This window comes from Coregonus lavaretus (genome assembly GCF_964263955.1).
Source record: "Coregonus lavaretus genome assembly, contig: HAP1_SCAFFOLD_47, whole genome shotgun sequence".
Lineage (NCBI taxonomy): Eukaryota > Metazoa > Chordata > Actinopteri > Salmoniformes > Salmonidae > Coregonus > Coregonus lavaretus.
Genome location: NW_028161510.1, coordinates 3661630 through 3685758, shown reverse-complemented (window position 1 = coordinate 3685758; position 24129 = coordinate 3661630). Strand labels below are relative to the sequence as shown.

The 24129-nt window shown below is 41.1% G+C and overlaps 1 protein-coding gene across 2 annotated transcripts; it reads left to right on the top strand.

Moving 5' to 3' along the window:
* The first annotated feature begins 3402 nt into the window (after nucleotides 1-3402).
* LOC311120579 (uncharacterized protein) lies at nucleotides 3403-23236 on the top strand. 2 transcript variants are annotated; one of them, XM_084195168.1, is made up of 2 exons: nucleotides 3403-3989; nucleotides 21832-23236. In XM_084195168.1, the coding sequence occupies exons 1-2, from the start codon at nucleotides 3617-3619 to the stop codon at nucleotides 22467-22469; spliced, it is 1011 nt and encodes a 336-aa protein (XP_084051294.1). In that variant the 5' UTR covers nucleotides 3403-3616; the 3' UTR covers nucleotides 22470-23236. The 2 variants fall into 2 exon arrangements, with proteins under 2 accessions (XP_084051294.1, XP_084051293.1); XM_084195167.1 differs by lacking the exon at nucleotides 21832-23236 and adding an exon at nucleotides 14046-16081.
* Nucleotides 23237-24129: the final 893 nt, after the last annotated feature.

Here is a 24129-nt window from a genome sequence, read left to right as displayed (position 1 = left end):
CAATAGGACAACGACCCTAAGCACACAGCCAAGACAACGCAGGTGTGGCTTCGGGACAAGTCTCTGAATAACCTTGAGTGGACCAGCCAGTGCCCAGACTTGAACCCGATCGAACATCTCTGGAGAGACCTGAAAATAGCTGTGTAGCGACGCTCCCCATCCAACCTGATAGAGCTTGAGAGGATCTGCAGAGAAGAATGGGAGAAACTCCCCAAATACAGGTGTGCCAAGCTTGTAGCATCACACCCAAGAAGACTCGATACTGTAATCGCTGCCAAAGGTGCTTCAACAAAGTACGTAGTAAAGGGTCTGAATACATACAGTGAGGGAAAAAAGTATTTGATCCCCTGTTGATTTTGTACGTTTGCCCACTGACAAAGAAATGATCAGTCTATAATTTTAATGGTAGGTTTATTTGAACAGTGAGACACAGAATAACAACAAAAAAGTCCAGAAAAACGCATGTAAAAAATGTTATAAATTGATTTGCATTTTAATGAGGGAAATAAGTATTTGACCCCCTCTCAATCAGAAAGATTTCTGGCTCCCAGGTGTCTTTTATACAGGTAACGAGCTGAGATTAGAAGCACACTCTTAAAGGGAGTGCTCCTAATCTCAGCTTGTTACCTGTATAAAATAAACCTGTCCACAGAAGCAATCAATCAATCAGATTCCAAACTCTCCACCATGGCCAAGACCAAAGAGCTCTCCAAGGATGTCAGGGACAAGATTGTAGACCTACACGAGGATGGAATGGGCTACAAGACCATCACCAAGCAGCTTGGTGAGAAGGTGACAACAGTTGGTGCGATTATTCGCAAATGGAAGAAACACAAAATAACTGTCAATCTCCCTCGGCCTGGGGCTCCATTCAAGATCTCACCTTGTGGAGTTGCAATGATCATGAGAACGGTGAGGAATCAGCCCAGAACTACACGGGAGGATCTTGTCAATGATCTCAAGGCAGCTGGGACCATAGTCACCAAGAAAACAATTGGTAACACACTATGCCGTGAAGGACTGAAATCCTGCAGCGCCCGCAAGGTCCCCCTGCTCAAGAAAGCACATATACAGGACCGTCTGAAGTTTGCCAATGAACACCTGAATGATTCAGAGGAGAACTGGGTGAAAGTGTTGTGGTCAGATGAGACCAAAATCGAGCTCTTTGGCATCAACTCAACTCGCCGTGTTTGGAGGAGGAGGAATGCTGCCTATGACCCCAAGAACACCATCCCCACCGTCAAACATGGAGGTGGAAACATTATGCTTTGGGGGTGTGTTTATGCTAAGGGGACAGGACAACTTCACTGCATCAAAGGGACGATGGACGGGGCCATGTACCGTCAAATCTTGGGTGAGAACCTCCTTCCCTCAGCCAGGGCATTGAAAATGGGTCGTGGATGGGTATTCCAGTATGACAATGACCCAAAACAAACGGCCAAGGCAACAAAGGAGTGGCTCAAGAAGAAGCACATTAAGGTCCTGGAGTGGCCTAGCCAGTCTCCAAACCTTAATCCCATAGAAAATCTGTGGAGGGAGCTGAAGGTTCGAGTTGCCAAGCGTCAGCCTCAAAACCTTAATGACTTGGAGAAGATCTGCAAAGAGGAGTGGAACAAAATCCCTCCTGAGATGTGTGCAAACCTGGTGGCCAACTACAAGAAACGTCTGACCTCTGTGATTGCCAACAAGGGTTTTGCCACCAAGTACTAAGTCATGTTTTTAAAAGGAGTAAAATATTATTTCCCTCATTAAAAATGCAAATCAATTTATAACATTTTTGACATGCGTTTTTCTGGATTTTGTTGTTGTTATTCTGTCTCTCACTGTTCAAATAAACCTACCATAAAAATTATAGACTGATCATGTCTTTGTCAGCGGGCAAACGTACAAAATCAGCAGGGGATCAAATACTTTTTTCCCTCACTGTATGTAAATGATATATTAATTTTTTTATTAATATATTAATTAATTAATGTTAATATTAATATTTATGTAAATGTAATACTTCATTATTTCTTTATTTATATAAATTAGCAACAAAAACGTGTTTTTGCTTCGTCATTATGTGTATATTGATGAGGATTTTTATTTTATTTTAGTCTATTTTAGAATAAGGCTGTAACATAACAAAATATGGGAAAAGCCAATGGGTCTGAACACTTTCCGAATGCACTGTATTGTTACACCATATAGGAGCAGTATAGACCTAGTCTGTTCATTATATACATCTACAGTGGGGAATAAAAGTATTTAGTCAGCCTGTACTGACTGCCGGGTTTGAGTCCCTGGCGGCGTAGTGTGTTACTGATGGTAGGCTTTGTTACTTTGGTCCCAGCTCTCTGCAGGTCATTCACTAGGTCCCCCCGTGTGGTTCTGGGATTTTTGCTCACCGTTCTTGTGATCATTTTGACCCCACGGGGTGAGTCCCAGATCAAGGGAGATTATCAGTGGTCTTGTATGTCTTCCATTTCCTAATAATTGCTCCCACGGTTGATTTCTTCAAACCAAGCTGCTTACCTATTGCAGATTCAGTCTTCCCAGCCTGGTGCAGGTCTACAATTTTGTTTCTGGTGTCCTTTGACAGCTCTTTGGTCTTGGCCATAGTGGAGTTTGGAGTGTGACTGTTTGAGGTTGTGGACAGGTGTCTTTTATACTGATAACAAGTTCAAACAAGTTCCATTAATACAGGTAACGAGTGGAGGACAGAGGAGCCTCTTAAAGAAGAAGTTACAGGTCTGTGAGAGCCAGAAATCTTGCTTGTTTGTAGGTGACCAAATACTTATTTTCCACCATAATTTGCAAATAAATTCATAAAAAATCCTACAATGTGATTTTCTGGATTTTTTTCTCTCAATTTGTCTGTCATAGTTGACGTGTACCTATGATGAAAATTACAGGCAACTTTTTAAGTGGGAGAACTTGCACAATTAGTGGCTGACTAAATATTTTTTTCCCCACTGTACATGATGTATTGTTACACCATGTAGTAGCAGTATAGATCTAGTCTGTTCATTATATACATCTACATGATGTATTGTTACACCATGTTGGAGCAGTATAAATCTAGTCTGTTCATTATATACATCTATATGATGTATTGTTACACTATGTTGGAGCAGCATGTTAGATAGTTACTTATTTAGATTTTGTTTGACTTAATGAAACTGCCTTAAATGCAGATGTACTGTAGTATAATTGTTTTTATTTGAACTCGTTAAAAATCTGCACTAATCAACACATCCTTGTCTTTCTACGTCTCAATATAATAGTATTATTTAATTATATACATTTAAAATAAATTTTGAAAATAAAATATTTTCCTCAACTGCGATACCCACTCCAGTCAGCATATGGCGCTGTGCGTCTTTCAGGCGATGCTGAAAGCGTGACGTATAATCTAGTGGACGGGAGGCAACAGTCAACCACCTCCATAGCTGGTTAGCCAACAGCCGAAAGATTCAAGCACTAGACGCTTTCTGTGTATATTAGCTACTGTGTTTAAACACACTTCCGTCGTATCTACTTGTTAACCTATTTAATTTAATATTAAGTTGTTATTAGTCAGCTAGCTGGCTTGTTAAGTTAGCACTAGCCTAGCTAGCTAACATCCCCGACCATGAGCTCACCAAGCTACTCTCTTCCTGCTAAAGAAGAGGAGGTCTGCTGGACGGAGAAAGAAGCTCTGGTGAAAGAGGAGGAGGAAGAGGAGGATGTTACAATACAAAAACAAGTAGAGGGTGAAGCTGTTACCGTGAAAGAAGAAGAGAAAGATGTTACAGTGAAAGAAGAGGAAGACGCGTTCAGAGTGAAAGAGGAGGATGTTACAGTGAAAGAAGAGGAAGACGCGTTCAGAGTGAAAGAGGAGGAAGATGTTACAGTGAAAGAAGAGGAGGAAGAGATAGAGGAGGATGCAGGTTTTGGAGTGAAGAAGGAGGGAGAGATTACTGTCACATTGGAAGAGGAGATGGAGATAGGAGATCTGATCACCAGTAAGTACCGCCTTAAATGTGTTTTTCACTTTGGATATTTGGAGTTCGCTCGTCAATTCAATGGAGAGAGATGCTATGCTATTAGCCTCATGTCATGAATTTGCAAAGCCATCTCCTATAGTGTTTTTTCTCAAAGTTGTCGGTATGTCACGTGTACTACTGCAACCTACTGGTCACCATAGCAACATCCACCCTACTGACCTGGAGAGCTAAAGTTTTAAAGTTCCCGGATTTTAAATGAATATTTTCCAGTAATAATAACAAGTTGTGTCTTCCTATCCACACGTCCTAGAGATCTACAGACCACTACTGTGGGTTCCCTCTCCAATAACAGACAACTACTGTGGGTTCCCTCTCCAATAACAGACAACTACTGTGGGTTCCCTCTCCAATAACAGACAACTACTGTGGGTTCCCTCTCCAATAACAGACAACTACTGTGGGTTCCCTCTCCAATAACTACTGTGGGTTCCCTCTCCAATAACAGACCACTACTGTGGGTTCCCTCTCCAATAACAGACAACTACTGTGGGTTCCCTCTCCAATAACAGACAACTACTGTGGGTTCCCTCTCCAATAACTACTGTGGGTTCCCTCTCCAATAACAGACAACTACTGTGGGTTCCTTCTCCAAAAACAGACAACTACTGTGGGTTCCCTCTCCAATAACAGACAACTACTGTGGGTTCCCTCTCCAATAACAGACAACTACTGTGGGTTCCCTCTCCATTAACTACTGTGGGTTCCCTCTCCAATAACTACTGTGGGTTCCCTCTCCAATAACAGACCACTACTGTGGGTTCCCTCTCCAATAACAGACAACTACTGTGGGTTCCCTCTCCAATAACAGACAACTACTGTGGGTTCCCTCTCCAATAACTACTGTGGGTTCCCTCTCCAATAACAGACAACTACTGTGGGTTCCTTCTCCAATAACAGACAACTACTGTGGGTTCCCTCTCCAATAACAGACAACTACTGTGGGTTCCCTCTCCAATAACAGACAACTACTGTGGGTTCCCTCTCCAATAACTACTGTGGGTTCCCTCTCCAATAACAGAACACTACTGTGGGTTCCCTCTCCAATAACAGACCACTACTGTGGGTTCCCTCTCCAATAACAGACAACTACTGTGGGTTCCTTCTCCAATAACTACTGTGGGTTCCCTCTCCAATAACAGACAACTACTGTGGGTTCCCTCTCCAATAACAGACAACTACTGTGGGTTCCCTCTCCAATAACAGACAACTACTGTGGGTTCCCTCTCCAATAACAGACAACTACTGTGGGTTCCCTCTCCAATAACAGACAACTACTGTGGGTTCCCTCTTCAATAACAGACAACTACTGTGGGTTCCCTCTCCAATAACAGACAACTACTGTGGGTTCCCTCTCCAATAACAGACAACTACTGTGGGTTCCCTCTCCAATAACAGACAACTACTGTGGGTTCCCTCTCCAATAACAGACAACTACTGTGGGTTCCCTCTCCAATAACAGACCACTACTGTGGGTTCCCTCTCCAATAACAGACAACTACTGTGGGTTCCCTCTCCAATAACAGACAACTACTGTGTGTTCCCTCTCCAATAACAGACAACTACTGTGGGTTCCCTCTCCTTTGTCATCCACTCTACACATATTCCCCTCCTTTGATTTCTTTAAAATATTCAGTTGAGATACTTATATGTTTTATTTCCTACATTTATAAAAAGCTTCCTGTCCACATCACATTGAGATCTACAACCAGTTTGGGTGATGGCACTGACCTCGCTCAGTAATGCTACACCCATTATAATGTATAATATAATATATACACATTACATGCTAACAATGCTAAATGCTAAATAATGCTACCAGGGTTTCTGTTAGGAAGATGTGGCGTCGGACAAAGTGACCGGGAAGATTTTAATTTACCGGCCATTTGAGAACTTTACCGGACCCACCGTATGTATTGGGTGCATAACCCATTAGGCTCGTCGACCCACGGTGATCGACCCACGGTGCTCGACCCACGGTGCTCAGAATGACAGAAATCACATTTAGATTATGGTAATGAATCTTAACAGGACATGCAACTCATGTAATGAAGAAGCCAATAAAACATACACCACCGTTCAAAAGTTTGGGGGTCACTTAGAAATGTCCTTGTTTTCGAAAGAAAATCTTTTTTTTTGTCCATTTTAAAATAACATCAAATTGATCAGAAATTGAGTGTAGACATTGTTAATGTTGTGAATGGCTATTGTAGCTGGAAACGGCTGATTTTTTAAAATGGAATATCTACATAGGCGTAAAGAGGCTCATTATCAGCAACCATCAGTCCTGTGTTCCAATGGCACATTGTGTTTCCTAATCCAAGTTTATAATTTTAAAACCCTTTTGCAATTATGTTAGCATAGCTGAAAACGGTTGTGCTGATTTAAAGAAGCAATACAACTGGCCTTCTTGAGACTAGTTGAGGATCTGGAGCATCAGCAATTGTGGGTTCGATTACAGGCTTAAAACGGCCAGAAACAAAGAACTTTCTTCTGAAACTCGTCAGTCTATTCTTGTTCTGAGAAATGAAGGCTATTCCATGCGAGAAATTGCCAAGAAACGGAAGATCTCGTACAACGCTGTGTACTACTCCCTTCACAGAACAGCGCAAACTGGCTCTAACCAGAATAGAAAGAGGAGTGGGAGGCCCCGGTGCACAACTGAACAAGAGGACAAATACATTAGTGTCTAGTTTGAGAAACAGGCGCCTCACAGGTCCTCAACTGGCAGCTTCATTAAATAGTACCCGCAAAACACCAGTCTCGACGTCAACAGTGAAGACGCGACTCCGGGATGCTGACCTTCTAGGCAGAGTTGCAAAGAAAAAGACATCTCAGACTGGCCAATAAAAATAAAAGATTAAGATGGGCAAAATAACACTGACACTGGACAGAGGAAGATTGGAAAAAAGTATTATGGACAGACGAATCAAAGTTTGAGGTGTTCGGATCACAAAGAAGAACATTTGTGAGACGCAGACCAAATGAAAAGATGCTGGAGGAGTGCTTGATGCCATCTGTCAAGCATGGTGGAGGCAATATGATGGTCTGGGGGTGCTTTGGTGGTGGTAAAGTGGGAGATGTGTACAGGGTAAAAGGGATCTTGAAGAAGGAAGGCTATCACTCCATTTTGCAACGCCATGCCATACCCTGTGGACGGCGTTTGATTGGAGCCAATTTCCTCCTACAACAGGACAATGACCCAAAGCACAGCTCCAAACTATGCAAGAACTACTTAGGGAAGAAGCAGTCAGCTGGTATTCTGTCTATAATGGAGTGGCCAGCACAGTCACCGGATCTCAACCCTATTGAGCTGTTGTGGGAGCAGCTTGACCGTATGGTACGTAAGAAGTGCCCATCAAGCCAATCCAACTTATGGGAGGTGCTTCAGGAAGCATGAGGTGAAATCTCTTCAGATTACCTCAACAAATTGACAACTAGAATGCCAAAGGTCTGCAAGGCTGTAATTGCTGCAAATGGAGGATTCTTTGACGAAAGCAAAGTTTGAAGGGGACAATTATTATTTCTATTAAAAATCATTATTTCTAACCTTGTCAATGACTACATTTACTATGCATTTTGCTATATTTCCTATTCAAACTAATTTCATGTATGTTTTCATGGAAAACAAGGACATTTCTAAGTGACCCCAAACTTTTGAACGGTAGTGTAATTTTCAAAATATTTTCCAAAACGCTATTCACGGGAAAACACCGTTCTAACCAGCACACCTAATAGTGGTTCCAAATGTGACAGAGATAAAAAATCTATTTTAGAAACTTAGAAAGAGGGGGAATCTAAAGATGCAACAACTAGGATGGGATGCTAATATGACTAGGATGGGATGCTAATATGACTAGGATGGGATGCTAATATGACTAGGATGGGATGCTAATATGACTAGGATTGTGCCTTTGGCTTCTGGACAACGAAAGAGGTGATATGAGAACCAATAGAACAGAAGATAAATGGCATAGCGCTGGGTCCAATAGGAAAGTTAATGGAACAGAAGAGAAATGACACAGGTCTGGGTCCAATAGAAAAGTCAATGGAAATTAATTTGTCAAAACTATATATTTACTCCTGTCTATACAGAAATAAAATAAAAATACTTCACCAGAAAGCATGACTTGGCCACAGAGGAATCAGGGATCATTAGCGTCTTTAATAAAAAATAGCTGTGGATAGTTTCAGATCACAGCCTGTTTGGGAAGCCAGCAGTTTGGGCATTGCCGTGGCGATAGGTCTATCTGATTGCTGAGTGGTGACTGTCAGTGAAAAGCATCTAGAATATGTGTGAAGATAATGCCTCTTCAGTATAATTTAATATGTTGAGACGAGAAGAAGGGGAAGGGTTATGTGGAGAAGATATAGGCCAGTCTCTCTTCACAATGTCCTCCGCTGGCTTCCACCAATTCTTTGAATTGCCCTTTGATTTAACAAAAAATCTATTCCCCATTACATATGTCACCAGTAGTAAATCTACCGTTAATCCCCTGTCATTTGGTTAGATTAATTTCTGTGAATGCATATATTTAATTACAGGCCTCACTCCAACGACAACGGAACCAGAAATAAGACCAGACTAGAGTTCCACATTTTAGAAAGGAACTACCAATGCAACGCATCTCCACGCCTTGGTACTAACACACTGGAACCAGTTGCTGAAGCATCTCCACGCCTTGGTACTAACACACTGGAATCAGTTGCTGAAGCATCTCCACGCCTTGGTACTAACACACTGGAACCAGTTGCTGAAGCATCTCCACGCCTTGGTACTAACACACTGTAACCAGTTGCTGAAGCATCTCCACGCCTTGGTACTAACACACTGTAACCAGTTGCTGAAGCATCTCCACGCCTTGGTACTAACACACTGGAACCAGTTGCTGAAGCATCTCCACGCCTTGGTACTAACACACTGGAACCAGTTGCTGAAGCATCTCCACGCCTTGGTACTAACACACTGGAACCAGTTGCTGAAGCATCTCCACGCCTTGTACTAACACACTGTAACCAGTTGCTGAAGCATCTCCACGCCTTGGTAATAACACACTGGTACCAGTTGCTGAAGCATCTCCACGCCTTGGTACTAACACACTGGAACCAGTTGCTGAAGCATCTCCACGCCTTGTACTAACACTGTAACCAGTTGCTGAAGCATCTCCACGCATGGTACTAACACACTGGAACCAGCTGCTGAAGCATCTCCACGCCTTGTACTAACACACTGTAACCAGTTGCTGAAGCATCTCCGCGCCTTGGTACTAACACACTGTAACCAGTTGCTGAAGCATCTCCACGCCTTGGTACTAACACACTGGAACCAGGTACTAACACACTGTAACCAGTTGCTGAAGCATCTCCACGCCTTGGTACTAACACACTGGAACCAGTTGCTGAAGCATCTCCACGCCTTGGTACTAACACACTGGAACCAGCTGCTGAAGCATCTCCACGCCTTGGTACTAACACACTGTAACCAGTTACTGAAGCATCTCCACGCCTTGGTACTAACACACTGGAACCAGCTGCTGAAGCATCTCCACGCCTTGGTACTAACACACTGGAACCAGTTGCTGAAGCATCTCCACGCCTTGTACTAACACACTGGAACCAGTTGCTGAAGCATCTCCACGCCTTGGTACTAACACACTGGAACCAGGTACTAACACACTGGAACCAGCTGCTGAAGCATCTCCACGCCTTGGTACTAACACACTGGAACCAGTTGCTGAAGCATCTCCACTCCTTGTACTAACTAACACACTGGAACCAGTTGCTGAAGCATCTCCACGCCTTGGTACTAACACACTGGAACCAGGTACTAACACACTGGAACCAGCTGCTGAAGCATCTCCACGCCTTGGTACTAACACACTGGAACCAGTTGCTGAAGCATCTCCACGCCTTGTACTAACTAACACACTGGAACCAGTTGCTGAAGCATCTCCACGCCTTGGTACTAACACACTGGAACCAGTTGCTGAAGCATCTCCACGCCTTGTACTAACACACTGGTACCAGTTGCTGAAGCATCTCCACGCCTTGGTACTAACACACTGGAACCAGTTGCTGAAGCATCTCCACGCCTTGTACTAACACACTGGAACCAGTTGCTGAAGCATCTCCACGCCTTGGTACTAACACACTGGAACCAGCTGCTGAAGCATCTCCACGCCTTGGTACTAACACACTGGAACCAGGTACTAACACACTGGAACCAGGTACTAACACATTGGAACCAGAGAAGAAGTACGAGTCTTTTAAATCCTCAAGGTCCTTGACCTCTTGAGAACCACACCACCAAGCCAAAAATACATGCTTGTTCCCTTGCCAACTCAATATGGCTTTGTTATTCTGTCTTTCGTAATTTTAGGGAACTGTTGTCTGTATGCCTCTGGGGACCAACTCGTAAGCCTGAAGGATAGCAGCTTTAACAGTGTCTTAATCTGAACTCTGGTCAAGAGAGAAAGCGGCGTTTCCCTTCCTGAGCCTTTCCAACCAGAACACTATGGAGGAGCAGGGACCAAATATCCCGCCGCCATTTTAGGGACCAAATATCCCGCCGCCATTTTAGGGACCAAATATCCCTCCGCCATTTTAGGGACCAAATATCCCGCTGCCATTTTAGGGATGTGGCAAGTGGCTCAAACAGAATAAAATATACATCCACCTCCTTTACGTTGAGGGGCGGTACAAGCCGGCTGTTCCAACCAAGATGAAACTCTGAAGGGTGCAGGACGGCCTGACTGGATTCGGAGCGTTTCCAGATCTCTCTCTTTTAGTCGAATGGCGTGTTCCTGATGTCTTTCCCTATACTCCAACTCTAATTTATGTTTGTTCCAGTCTCTCCTCATGTTCTCTTTCCCTGTACTCCAACTCTAATTTCTGTTGCTCCAACTTTGCCTTCAGTTCTAACTCTGGCAGTCGCCCGTCTACAGGATCCAACTTTGCCTTCAGTTCTAACTCTGGCAGTTGCCCGTCTACAGGATCCAACTTTGCCTTCAGTTCTAACTCTGGCAGTCGCCCGTCTACAGGATCCAACTTTGCCTTCAGTTCTAACTCTGGCAGTCGCCCGTCTACAGGTTCCAACTTTGCCTTCAGTTCTAACTCTGGCAGTCGCCCGTCTACAGGACTCACCCTACTACCTGTAGGACCCTTTTCAACCTCCTTCCAGAAGGATTTCCTCCTCCACCAAAGCAGTACCGATCAACTCTTTGACTACTGCTTTTGGATCGCCAGATGGCACCTTGATGTCATGACGAGCAGATTCACCTTTGGACATTTGTGACCGACCAGCTCGATTCGGTCTTATGTAGCTCAATTTGAAATTGTGTTTTTTACATTGGATAAAAGTAGAGACTCAGAGCTAGAAAATTGTATATAAATACACTACAGTTGAGGAACAATGGGAAAGTAATTCTTGCTTTCAAAGTTGATAAACTTTTAACCTCACTTTTTAGAAAATGGCCCTTGAATGTTTTGGTAAACCTGCTGGAGAGCTCTGTCCGTCGTGGGCTAATATACGTGTTGTTTTAGCCAATACGTAATGTAGAATGATGAAACAAGATTGGTTGCCTTCTAGAGTGTCTGAGGATTGCACAGAAACCGAACTTGACTGGGTGAAACCAGGTTTAGCGTTTAGATTTCATCGATTGTTTTGTTGCAAGTTGAGAGAGTCGGAATTCATGCGAAACGCTGCATACAACATGGTTCGTGTTAGGATATAAAAATGGATTTTATCAAACAAAACTACGCTACATTTTATCTCTGGGACCCTCAGGATGTCAAATCAGAGCAAGATTACTGAATGTAAGTACATTATTTACCTTCAGAGGTGAATGTATCAAACCAGTTGCCGTGATAACTTTTTTTTTGTTGTCACGTACGCTGAAGGAGGAGGACCAAGGCGCAGCGTGGAAGGTGAACATACTTGTTTATTTAATGATTACACGAACAAAACAACAAATCGATACGTGACGTCCAAAGGTGCAAAACACAAACCTACACAGGAACAAGATCCCACACCAAACAATGCCAAACGGCTACCTAAGTATGGCTCCCAATCAGAGACAACGAGCTACAGCCGTCTCCGATTGGGAGCCACCCTGGCCAACATAGAAATACTAACCTAGAACAAAACCCAATGAAAACTCACACCCTGGCTCAACATACTAGAGTCCCCAGAGCCAGGGCGTGACAGTTGTTGTGCACTGTCCTCAAACAATAGCATGGTATTTTTTCACTGTAATAGCTACTGTAAATTGGACAGTGCAGTTAGATTATCGAGAATTTAAGCTTTTCTGCCCATATAAGACATGTCTATGTCCCGGAAAGCTGGCTGTTGTTTACAACACCATTCTAGTCACATTATCGCATATCGAGCGACAACCGTCCCGATTTCGGGACACTGATCCAGTAGAGGCCCTTAACCAACAATGCAGTTTTAATAACAAAAATACAAAATAAGTGTTCAAGTATTTACTAAATAAACTGAAGTAAACAATTAAATAAATAAAATAATAAACTGTTCATTACTATTGTGTCTAAGTTTAATGGTTTTAACACACTGTGGTTAAAAAAACTCGGGTCACAAAAATGTAATGACATTGAGCAATAGACCACATTACTTGTTACTACTAATATATTTCTGGTTTTAGAAACAAAGCATGGTCATTCATTACTTGTTACTACTAATATATTTCTGGTTTTTAGAAACAAAGCATGGTCATTCATTACTTGTTACTACTAATATATTTCTGGTTTTTAGAAACAAAGCATGGTCATTCATTACTTGTTACTACTAATATATTTCTGGTTTTTAGAAACAAAGCATGGTCATTCATTACTTGTTACTACTAATATATTTCTGGTTTTAGAAACAAAGCATGGTCATTCATTACTTGTTACTACTAATATATTTCTGGTTTTAGAAACAAAGCATGGTCATTCATTACTTGTTACTACTAATATATTTCTGGTTTTAGAAACAAAGCATGGTCATTCATTACTTGTTACTACTAATATATTTCTGGTTTTAGAAACAAAGCATGGTCATTCATTACTTGTTACTACTAATATATTTCTGGTTTTAGAAACAAAGCATGGTCATTCATTTTTGTGATTTTTGGTGTAATCATGGCAAAAACAATATTTTGGCTGGTAACAAAAAACTGAATGGCTGGTATATTCTTTAATCTGCCTGCCACAGTGGCTGGTATATTCTTTAACCTGCCTGCCACAGTGGCTGGTATATTCTTTAACCTGCCTGCCACAGTGGCTGGTATATTCTTTAACCTGCCTGCCACAGTGGCTGGTGGACCAAAAACGAACCAAAACAAGACTTAGAAGACAATTGTCAAAGTTTTGTGAAAAACTGTTTTAAAAATTCACTAGATTAGCTAGGTTTTCCTTCCAATTTGTGACAGATTTTCATGTGAATATTCTAAATATATTCATACAAAAATATGCACGTTCCCATCCCACCTGTTTTCAGATAAAGGTCAGTGCGTGATGACGTAGTAGCAGAATAACTCCTGGGGTTAAATTCCCATCTACCGAATAAAGAAACAACAAGTTCAATGGGAATCGGCAGCCAAGCATCGATCATCATGTCACCAGAATAATACCGTCGATACTTATTGGAATTGGAGCGTCAAGCTCATCACCGTGGCACTTTCACCAACCCCTGTGAAGTTCATCGTAACTTATTTCATCTGTAGCCTAATAAACTGCATGGTTTCATGAGTCGTAGTGGGAGGACCACACAACATATCATCGCTTGACACATAAAAGCGTTTCCGCTGCCATTTCTCGAATAATTAATTTTACTGACAGAAAAAGTTCCCACCGTGTTGAATGAACAAATGTCTGTCGGCATTTATAAAATTGTACCTGCATTTCATGTTACCATCAGCGCAGTCGTGACTTTTTTCATGTGTCAGGTAATTCATCTGAATGAAATGGTTGAATGGAAACCTGGTTAGTGACTGTGTGACTTTGTCGTTCACACAGGAGAGAGACGTGACTTTTGTGGATCCTCTGGGGAGCCTCAACAACATCATGATGCTGACAAGGCAGAGAAGAGTCTCTCCAGATCAGAACACCTCAAGAAACACCAGCGGAGACCCACAGGGAAGAAACCTCACTGTGGGAAACGTTGCAAATCTTCATCAAAACATGAAATACACCAGCGAGTACACACAGGAGAGAAATCTTATAGCTGTGATCAATGTGGGAAGTGTTTTGCTCATTCAAGAAATATGAAAACACACGAGCTGACACACACAGGAGAGAAACCTTATAGCTGTGATCAATGTGGGAAGAGTTTTACTCATTCAAGTAATCTGAAAACACATCAGCGGATACACACAGGAGAGAAACCTTTTAGCTGTGATCAATGTGACAAGAGTTTTACTCATTCAAGAAATATGAAAACACACCAGCGGACACACACAGGAGAGAAACCTTATAGCTGTGATGAATGTGACAAGAGTTTTACTCAGCCAAGCAACCTGAAAACACACCAGCGGACACACACAGGAGAGAAGCTTCACCACTGTTCAGATTGTGGGAAAAGCTTTTCAACATCACAGACTTTGATGCTGCACCAGAGAACCCACACAGGAGAGAAGCCTTATAGCTGTGATCAATGTGGGAAGAGTTTTACTCATTCAAGTAATCTGAAAACACACGAGCTGACACACACAGGAGAGAAGCTTCACCACTGTTCAGATTGTGGGAAAAGCTTTTCAACATCACAGACTTTGAAGCTGCACCAGAGAACCCACACAGGAGAGAAGCCTTATAGCTGTGATCAATGTGGGAAGAGATTCACTCAGTCAGCACACCTGACTGTACACCAGAGAATCCACACAACACACACTGGAGGCAAACCTTACCACTGCTCTGACTGTGGGAAGAGCTTTGCTTCCCTAAGAAACCTGACACAACACCAGAGAACACACACAGGAGAGAAGCCTTACAGCTGTGATCAATGTGACAAGAGATACTCTCATTCAAGGTCTCTGATTAAACATCAGAAAATACATGCGGGAGAGCCACAGAGTGTGGAATGATCTCCAACACCAGACCTGGGTAGTAGAACACAGAATGTGGAATGATCTCCAATACCAGACCTGGGTAGTAGAACACAGAGTGTGGAATGATCTCCAATACCAGACCTGGGTAGCAGAACAATCATCATTGCATATCGTTTTTATATAGCACATGGGCAGAGCGTTATATGTCAGACATTTAGAAAATGGGAAAAAAGTGTGTTTGTGTTGGAGGTGTTTTTATTCACACTCATGGGTTATTAAATCACTTTTTATCTTTAGTTTTTACCGCATGGAATGGTCTCTAAAATTATGCTCCCTAGTAAAAATTATTGTTATCAATCAATAATGACAAACCTCCTGGCATTGACAACTTAGATGGAAAGCTACTGAGGATGGTAGCTGACTCTATAGCCACTCCTATCTGTCACATCTTTAATCTGAGCCTAGAGGAAAGTCTTTGTGCTCAGGCCTGGAGGGAAGCCGAAGTCATTCTGCTACCCAAGAGTGGTAAAGCATCTTTACTGGTTCTACCAGCAGACCTATCAGCTTGCTGCCAGCTCTTAGTAAACTGTTTGACCAAATAAATTTTCTCTGTAAACAACAGACTTTTCAGCATGCTTATAGAGAAAGGCACTCAACATGAACTGTACACTGACGCAAATTACTGATGATTGGTTGAAAGAAATTGATAATTAGAAGATTGTGGGAGCTGTACTGTTAGATTTCAGTGCAGCCTTTGATATGATTGACCATAACCTGTTGTTGAAAAAATTGTTTGTTATGGCTTTTCAACCTCCGCCATATCGTGGATTCAGAGCTATCTATGTAAAAGAACACAGAGGGTTTTCTTTAATGGAAGCTTCTCTAATGTTTAACATGTAAAGTGTGGTGTACCGCAGGGCAGCTATCTAGGCCCTCAACTCTTTTCTATTTTTACCAATGACAACGTAATGGATCCAGATAAAATCAAATAAAAAAAATACTAAATTCTGTTCTTTGTATTTTATGCTACCCTTGTAAAAGAGACAGTCTCAATGTAACTCAGAACTAAAATATTTCTAAATTTGGTCAGATGCTCTATTTAATTCTGGGGGCATACATGTTAGAAATTGAGATTTTCCACCCTCACCAATGGAAACTCTCAGCAAAAGGCTAATGTTTACATGCACACCATGTGAAGCAGTGAATGAACATGGAAGTGTTCAGACTACATTTTACATTTTGCATTCGGAAAGTATCCAGTGAGCTCGGGACAGACACAGCTGTAGGCGATTTTGCGCCAAGGGATAAAAAGCGGTGGTTGACTTGGGCAGAGTACCTCAGATGTTCTACTGCTTGAGCTCCTGTTCCTTCCTTTTATAGAATTTGAAACATGGTATCAACTGGGTCCAGCCCAATGAACTTGAAACATGGTATCAACTGTCCAGCCTGAAGCTTGTGCTATCGAACTTGCAACATTGTATCAAATATTCTGAGCCCTCAGTTTCCTGCTCCAGTGAGCTCGGGACAGACACAGCTGCTATTTGAGCAAGGGATAAGAAGCAGTGGTTGATTTGGGCAGGAGCTCACCGGAGCTGAGTACCGGCACCTCAGATTGTTTTTATAGAATATCAGCTGAAAAGAATTGTGGAGCTCCTGCACCTAAATATAAACAGTATCAGCACCCAAAATGAGTACCGGAACCTATTTCAGTCCAAGTCAAGCACTGATAAGAAGTAATCAGCCAGGCCTATTTTATGATGTTTCCACTGGATCAGAGCATGACATTTTTCGCTTTCACGCTGTGTGGTTATCGAAAGGGAGAGAGCTGGAAATATTTTTTTCAGGCCAGGTAGCCTATAGTCCTACTGCTAAGAATAATCAGGTGAGTGTCCTTTACTCAACATTGACAGGAGCGCTCCAAACAGAAGACAAAACTCGTAAATGTTAATTTAGGTTAATCAAAATTCTATCTAAATCTAAATGAAGATTATACAAATCTAAAAGTAACTTCTATTGCCATGGCCAACTATTTAAAAATAGCCAACATAAAGCTAACCAAAACTTTGTTTACTTCCTGTTTGAGGTGAAGAAAAATAATAATTTGAGAAGCTCTACAGCTCATTAGTGGTGGTGCGTTAAGCCAATCAGAAATACTATCAGATCCCCAAAATGGGCACATTTATATAATAATAATATATTGAATGCATTAACAGAAGTTACCGTAACAAACATTGTAGATTAGAAATTATAGAAATTACGGTAAATGTACTTCTGGTGATGTATGTAATGGGGAATTGATAGACACTGACAATCAAACACAAACAATTCACACAATGAAGTTATGAAACAATGAATGTGCACAAATTGGTGGGAGAGAGTGCATTCTGGAGAGAGAAGTGCATTGTGCATCTGAGTGCATGGTCAATCCCAACGTCTCCATTGGCCATGCAGTATTTACGGTGATACGGCCTCAGCAGAAGTCAGGGCATTCACACTTCTTGCTCTTCACGGAGCAGTGCATTGTTACAAACATTTTGGGAGGCGCACGGCGATGCGGTACAGAGCTCGATTTGGCCTCTGCATGCCTCTGGAGGCTGCGCAATTGCGTCACACCCTTAATATGGAGCCTCTGACCACATTTTCGGATCAAGCATTAATTGTATTTTAGTCTCCGTAATGGATTAGTTCACAGAGATGGGCGCAAGTTTAAATTGATTTGAGCTGCAAATAGTACAGCCTTTTTTTATTGAACCCTTACTTTAGCAGGGAAAATATATTTTACACATGTACAAACACAGTCATGGGAAAATATATTGAGTCCTAGGTCTCTTTTACACATGTACATACAACATCAATATACACATTATACCCAAACATATACTAATTAAAATACAAAAACACAGTCATGGGAAGCAAAAATAAAACATCGCAAAATCTCCCAGAAAAACAGTTACATTCCTCCACAAATAATTCCCCAATCAATACTTTAAATTGCCTGAACAGCACCAGAACATCAAGATAAAATGTATTTAGAATTTTATTCCAGCAATACGGTGTGTGATGGACATTTTATTTTATATTTAGCACAATGCTGCTTTTCTAATATCCAACTTGCGAGTGACTGACTGATTGTACATCGAGGAATCCCTTCTATCACTGATAAGCATTGGCAGTACGCCCAGAACATTGCTCTGGGAACTATAAGGAGTATCACAGTTTCAAGGTAAGAAGCCTGGTGTGGTATATCAGTCAGTCTCATGCAGGAACCAACCATGGTTATAATTACTTGTTTGTGTAGCAGTATAAAGGGACTGAAAAGGGAACGTCCCTTTTCAGAGTTTCATCGGGCTTGTATTGAGTTTGTGAACCTCTCCGTGATAATAAAGATTGCTTCATTTACTTTGAATTTGAGTCCTTAGTGGTGAATTTAAACTAAAAGCAGATTTACCTTTTAGCTCGGTGGAGACCCTAGGAACCTCAAGAGTTAACCAATCCTGTGAACGGGTTAAACAACTCAGGTGCCTATACTTCAACAGTAAAGTTAGATAAGACAGAAGGTTATGAAGTAGGGCCTTGGAAACAGAAAGGGGGTAATGTAGAGATCTACGGGTCTTTAGCGAAGTCCAGCCAACCTTTTGAAACAGGATGCAGTGATGAGTATTAAAACTGTCGCCTGTAACAAAACGAAGGGCACTGTGGTAGACGGTATCCAAAGGTTTAGGAGTAGTAGCAGCTGCACTTTGATAAATAATATCACCATAATCAAGAACAGTTAAAAAGGTTGACTGAATAATCTGCTTCCTACTGCTTAGAGAAAGGCACGATTTGTTTCTGTAGAAAAAGCCAACTTTAAATCTTAGCTTTTTAAGCAGCTCATCTATATGTATTTTAAACATAAAATCCATGTCAATCCAAATGATTAAGTATTTATATGCGGGGCACACGTTCGATTGGAGAACCATCTAATGAGTGAACATGTAGTTCATCTGAAACATTCTTACGAGAGTTTGAAAACAACATGTATTTAGTTTTACTTTTATTAAGCACAAGTTTTAAATCAGCAAGGGATTCCTGCACAGCTCTAAATTCTGACTAGTTTTGACACAGCCAGATCATTACCCATCATACCCATCAGACATCCATGTCTTCATCACTGGAAAAGATAAAACGGTTCAGATCGATATCATTTAAAAAAAAACATGGTTATCAAACTATTTAATCATTTCTGGGAAAAAATCAAATAAAATCTGTAATATTTGCACCTTTAAAGTCAATTATCTTAAACTTGTAAACTCTGATTTTTTTTCATTTTCGCATACAGTATGTTGCAGCTTAGACCCTATTTTACATCTGAGGTTCCTGTGTTGTGCCGTCTGTTGAGAATAAAAGGTGGTGTCATGTTTTGGCTGATACATTTTACTAAAATGGGAATAACATTTCAACTTTCAAATGGAACCACAAAGATCGTTGGAGGTCCACAGAGAATGTTGACTTGAAAATATGTGTTGTTTTTAAATCCGGGACGGGCAGCTCCAGTCCTCGGGGACAGAGTGGTGTCACACTTTTCCCCAATCCCTAGCAAACACAGCTGATTTTAAACTAATTGCATTCTAAACTGAAGATCACGATTAGTTGATTGTTGGAGTCAGGTTTGTTAACTGGGGCTGGGGGCATAAGTGACACCAATCAGGCCCCCCGGGGGGACTGTCAATCCTCCATAGGAAACCTATATGGATACAGTGGGGGAAAAAAGTATTTAGTCAGCCACCGATTGTGCAAGTTCTCAGAATCCCAGAACCACACGGGGGGACCTAGTGAATGACCTGCAGAGAGCTGGGACCAAAGTTACAAAGCCTACCATCAGTAACACACTACGCCGCCAGGGACTCAAATCCTGCAGTGCAGACGTGTCCCCCTGCTTAAGCCAGTACATGTCCAGGCCCATCTGAAGTTTGCTAGAGTGCATTTGGATGATCCAGAAGAGGATTGGGAAAATGTCATATGGTCAGATGAAACCAAAATAGAACCTTTTGGTAAAAACTCAACTCGTCGTGTTTGGAGGACAAAGAATGCTGAGTTGCATCCAAAGAACACCATACCTACTGTGAAGCATGGGGGTGGAAACATCATGCTTTGGGGCTGTTTTTCTGCAAAGGGACCAGGACGACTGATCCGTGTAAAGGAAAGAATGAATGGGGCCATGTATCGTGAGATTTTGAGTGAAAACCTCCTTCCATCAGCAAGGGCATTGAAGATGAAACGTGGCTGGGTCTTTCAGCATGACAATGATCCCAAACACACCGCCCGGGCAACGAAGGAGTGGCTTCGTAAGAAGCATTTCAAGGTCCTGGAGTGGCCTAGCCAGTCTCCAGATCTCAACCCCATAGAAAATCTTTGGAGGGAGTTGAAAGTCCGTGTTGCCCAGCGACAGCCCCAAAACATCACTGCTCTAGAGGAGATCTGCATGGAGGAATGGGCCAAAATACCAGCAACAGTGTGTGAAAACCTTGTGAAGACTTACAGAAAACGTTTGACCAGTGTCATTGCCAACAAAGGGTATATAACAAAGTATTGAGAAACTTTTGTCATTGACCAAATACTTATTTTCCACCATAATTTGCAAATAAATTCATTAAAAATCCTACAATGTGATTTTCTGGATTTTTTTCACTCAATTTGTCTGTCATAGTTGACGTGTACCTATGATGAAAATTACAGGCCTCTCTCATCTTTTTAAGTGGGAGAACTTGCACAATTGGTGGCTGACTAAATACTTTTTTTCCCCACTGTAATAGAATATACATAATATACATTTTACCATTTAACTTGACATTGGACCGGTGGTCCTTTTTGTGTTGTAGTAATTAGAAGTAAACATTTCTATCCAATTAAAATGTCATTATGGTGTATCAGCTAAATTGCAGCGGTCTGAAGGGATAGGTCCATTCTATGAATTATATTTCTATAATTTGAAATGACACCCGCCCTGTATTCAAGAGAATGCTGTCTCAACCGATGGCAGGCACAACCCAAAAACCTCAGATGATGTAAAGCTACAACGTGAAAATATATATTTTTTAAAATCTGAGTTTAAACGTTTTTAGATCATTGACGGTAAAGGGGTTACATTAGTTTTTATTAAAACACTTTTTTTCCCCCCAATAAATATCAAATAGTTTGACAACACTGTTTGGAAGCTTTTATATGATATCGAACTAAACCGTTAATATTTTCCAGTGATGAAGACGATGGATGATTCATTGCATGGTGGGGTTTGCAAAAAGAGTCAACTTTGAGCACCTTTTATGTGGTCCTCTGTAGCTCAGCTGGTAGAGCACGGCGCTTGTAACGCCAAGGTAGTGGGTTCGATCCCCGGGACCACCCATACACAAAAAAAATGTATGCACGCATGACTGTAAGTCGCTTTGGATAAAAGCGTCTGCTAAATGGCATATTATTATTATTATTATTATTATGTCATGAATGTTTTGGCTTTCAGTTCCAAAAAGTCACTATCTTGCCACTTCTTCCAAAGGCAAACATGTAAGGAAAGCTTTTTTTAAATCAAAAAGGATGCTGTCAAAAATGTATTGAATTCAAATGGATTTACCCAGCCTACAAAGCACTACAGCCACTCTGTGATGACAAGCTCTGCTCTTTTATTGAGGGATCTAGTCTGGATTAAACCTCATAGGAAGACAGTTTTATCATGTGGAGGTTTCATTCAAGTCTCTAAATAATCTGTTTGTCTTTGGCAGGAGAGAGACCAGACTCTCACTCTGACAGCGGGAAGAGTCCTACAGGGGAACCAGAACCAGAGACGTCCAAACCAGCGACACACCACCACTGCTCCCACTGTGGAAAGAGTTTTAGCTGCTTAGGGAACCTAAAACGGCATGAGTGGACACACACAGGAGAAAAGCCTTTCCAATGTTCCCAGTGTAGAAAGAGTTTTACCGTGTTAACTAACCTGAAAAGGCATGAGCGAATACACACGGGAGAAAAGCCATTCCAATGTTCCCATTGTGGAAACAGTTTTACTCAGATAGGGCACCTAAAAGAGCATGAGAGAAAACACACAGGAGAAAAGCCTTACCACTGCTCCCAGTGTAAAAAGAGATTTTCCCGAGTAGGGGACCTAAAAGCTCATGAGAGGACACACACAGGGGAAAAGCCTTTCCAATGTTCCCAGTGTGGAAAGAGTTTTACTTGGTTAGGGAGCCTGAAGGAGCATGAGAGAATACACACAGGAGAAAAGCATTTTTTATGTTCCCAGTGTGGAAAGAGTTTTACCTGGTTAAGGAGTCTGAAGGAGCATAAGAGAACACACACGAAAAAAGCCCCACCACTGCTCTCTCTCTGTGTGGAAGGACAATTTCCCAGTCAGAGAACCTGAAATCACATGAGAGAATAGAGAGGCTGTGTTCTGACTTATGTTTTTAACTGACAATTTGTGTTTTTGTTTATGCCACATGAAATCATTTTGTTTATATGAATTCTTACTCAAAAATAGGCATATTTTTGTTTTTTCACCTCGAGGCCTGATCATATCTAAAATCAGATTAAATACTATAAAATGTGTATTTTGTTTTGGTTATGAACTTTAATGCATTGGTTACAGGTATACACCCTCAGTTGTTCATTATATAATTTGGATATTGCTAAATGTAAATTATTATATAGATGAATGGAACTTTGCATTTCTTGATTCTAACCTTGAAACCTATAGACTTTGATTTGATATATAAGATTAGGCTTTTGCTAAATGAATTTGATTGAAATTGATTGGATATATGATTTGGATATTGCAAAATGAATTTGATTACATGATTTTGATATTGCAAAATGTAAATGATTAACTAGATTCATAGCATGTGCATTTCTTGATTCTAACATTGAAACCTTTTGAATTTACTTGTTGTGTTTCATTGAGTTAATTTGTGTACTAGACGTCAAGCTAAAGGAGTATGAAAATGTGATGATGTTGTTCTGAGAACATTGATAAGTTGTTGACATGAAAAACATTCACTACCTCATGACTGTTCCCATCAGTATTATTCCACCATGTCAGAGAGAACTGGTGCTGATTGTAAAAATGATTTTATTAATGCAGTGTAATTTTATCTGAATAGAAATAAAATGTGGAACACTAGTTCATTATTCTACATTTATGTCTGTTCATTATATACATCTATATGATGTATTGTTACACCATGTAGGAGCAGTATAGACCTAGTCTGTTCATTATATACATCTACATGATGTATTGTTACACCATGTAGGAGCAGTATAGATCTAGTCTGTTCATTATATACATCTACATGATGTATTGTTACACCATGTAGGAGCAGTATAGATCTAGTCTGTTCATTATATACATCTATATGATGTATTGTTACACCATGTAGGAGCAGTATAGATCTAGTCTGTTCATTATATACATCTATATGATGTATTGTTACACCATGTAGGAGCAGTATAGACCTAGTTTAGTAGATCTACAGGGCCTAAGAGAGTCTTCACCCCCCTTGGATTTCATCACATTTTATTGTGTTACAAAGTGGGATTAAAATTGATTTAATTCTCTTTTTTTTATCAACGATCTACAAAAAATACTGTCAACGTGAAAGAAAAATTGCAGACTTTTTAAAAAAGATTGATGAAAAATAAAACGCTAATATACTGTATCTTGGTTAGTATTCAGTGAGTCAATAAATGTTAGAAATACCTTTTGGCAGCGATTACAGCTGAGTCTTCTTGGGTAAGTCTCATAAGAGCTTTGCACACCTGGATTGTGCAATATTTGCCCATAATTATTTTCAACATTCTTCAAGCTCTGTCAAGATGTTAGATGGCAATTTTCAAGTCTTGCCATAGATTTTTCAAGCAGATTAAAGCCCAAACTGTAACTAGGCCACTCAGGAACATTCAGTGTCTTCTTGGTGAGCAACTCCAGTGTAGACTTGGCCTTGTGTTGTAGGTTATTGTCCTGCTGAAAGGTGAATTCCTCTCCCAGTGTCTGGTGTAAAGCAGACTGAAGCAGGGTTTCCTCTAGG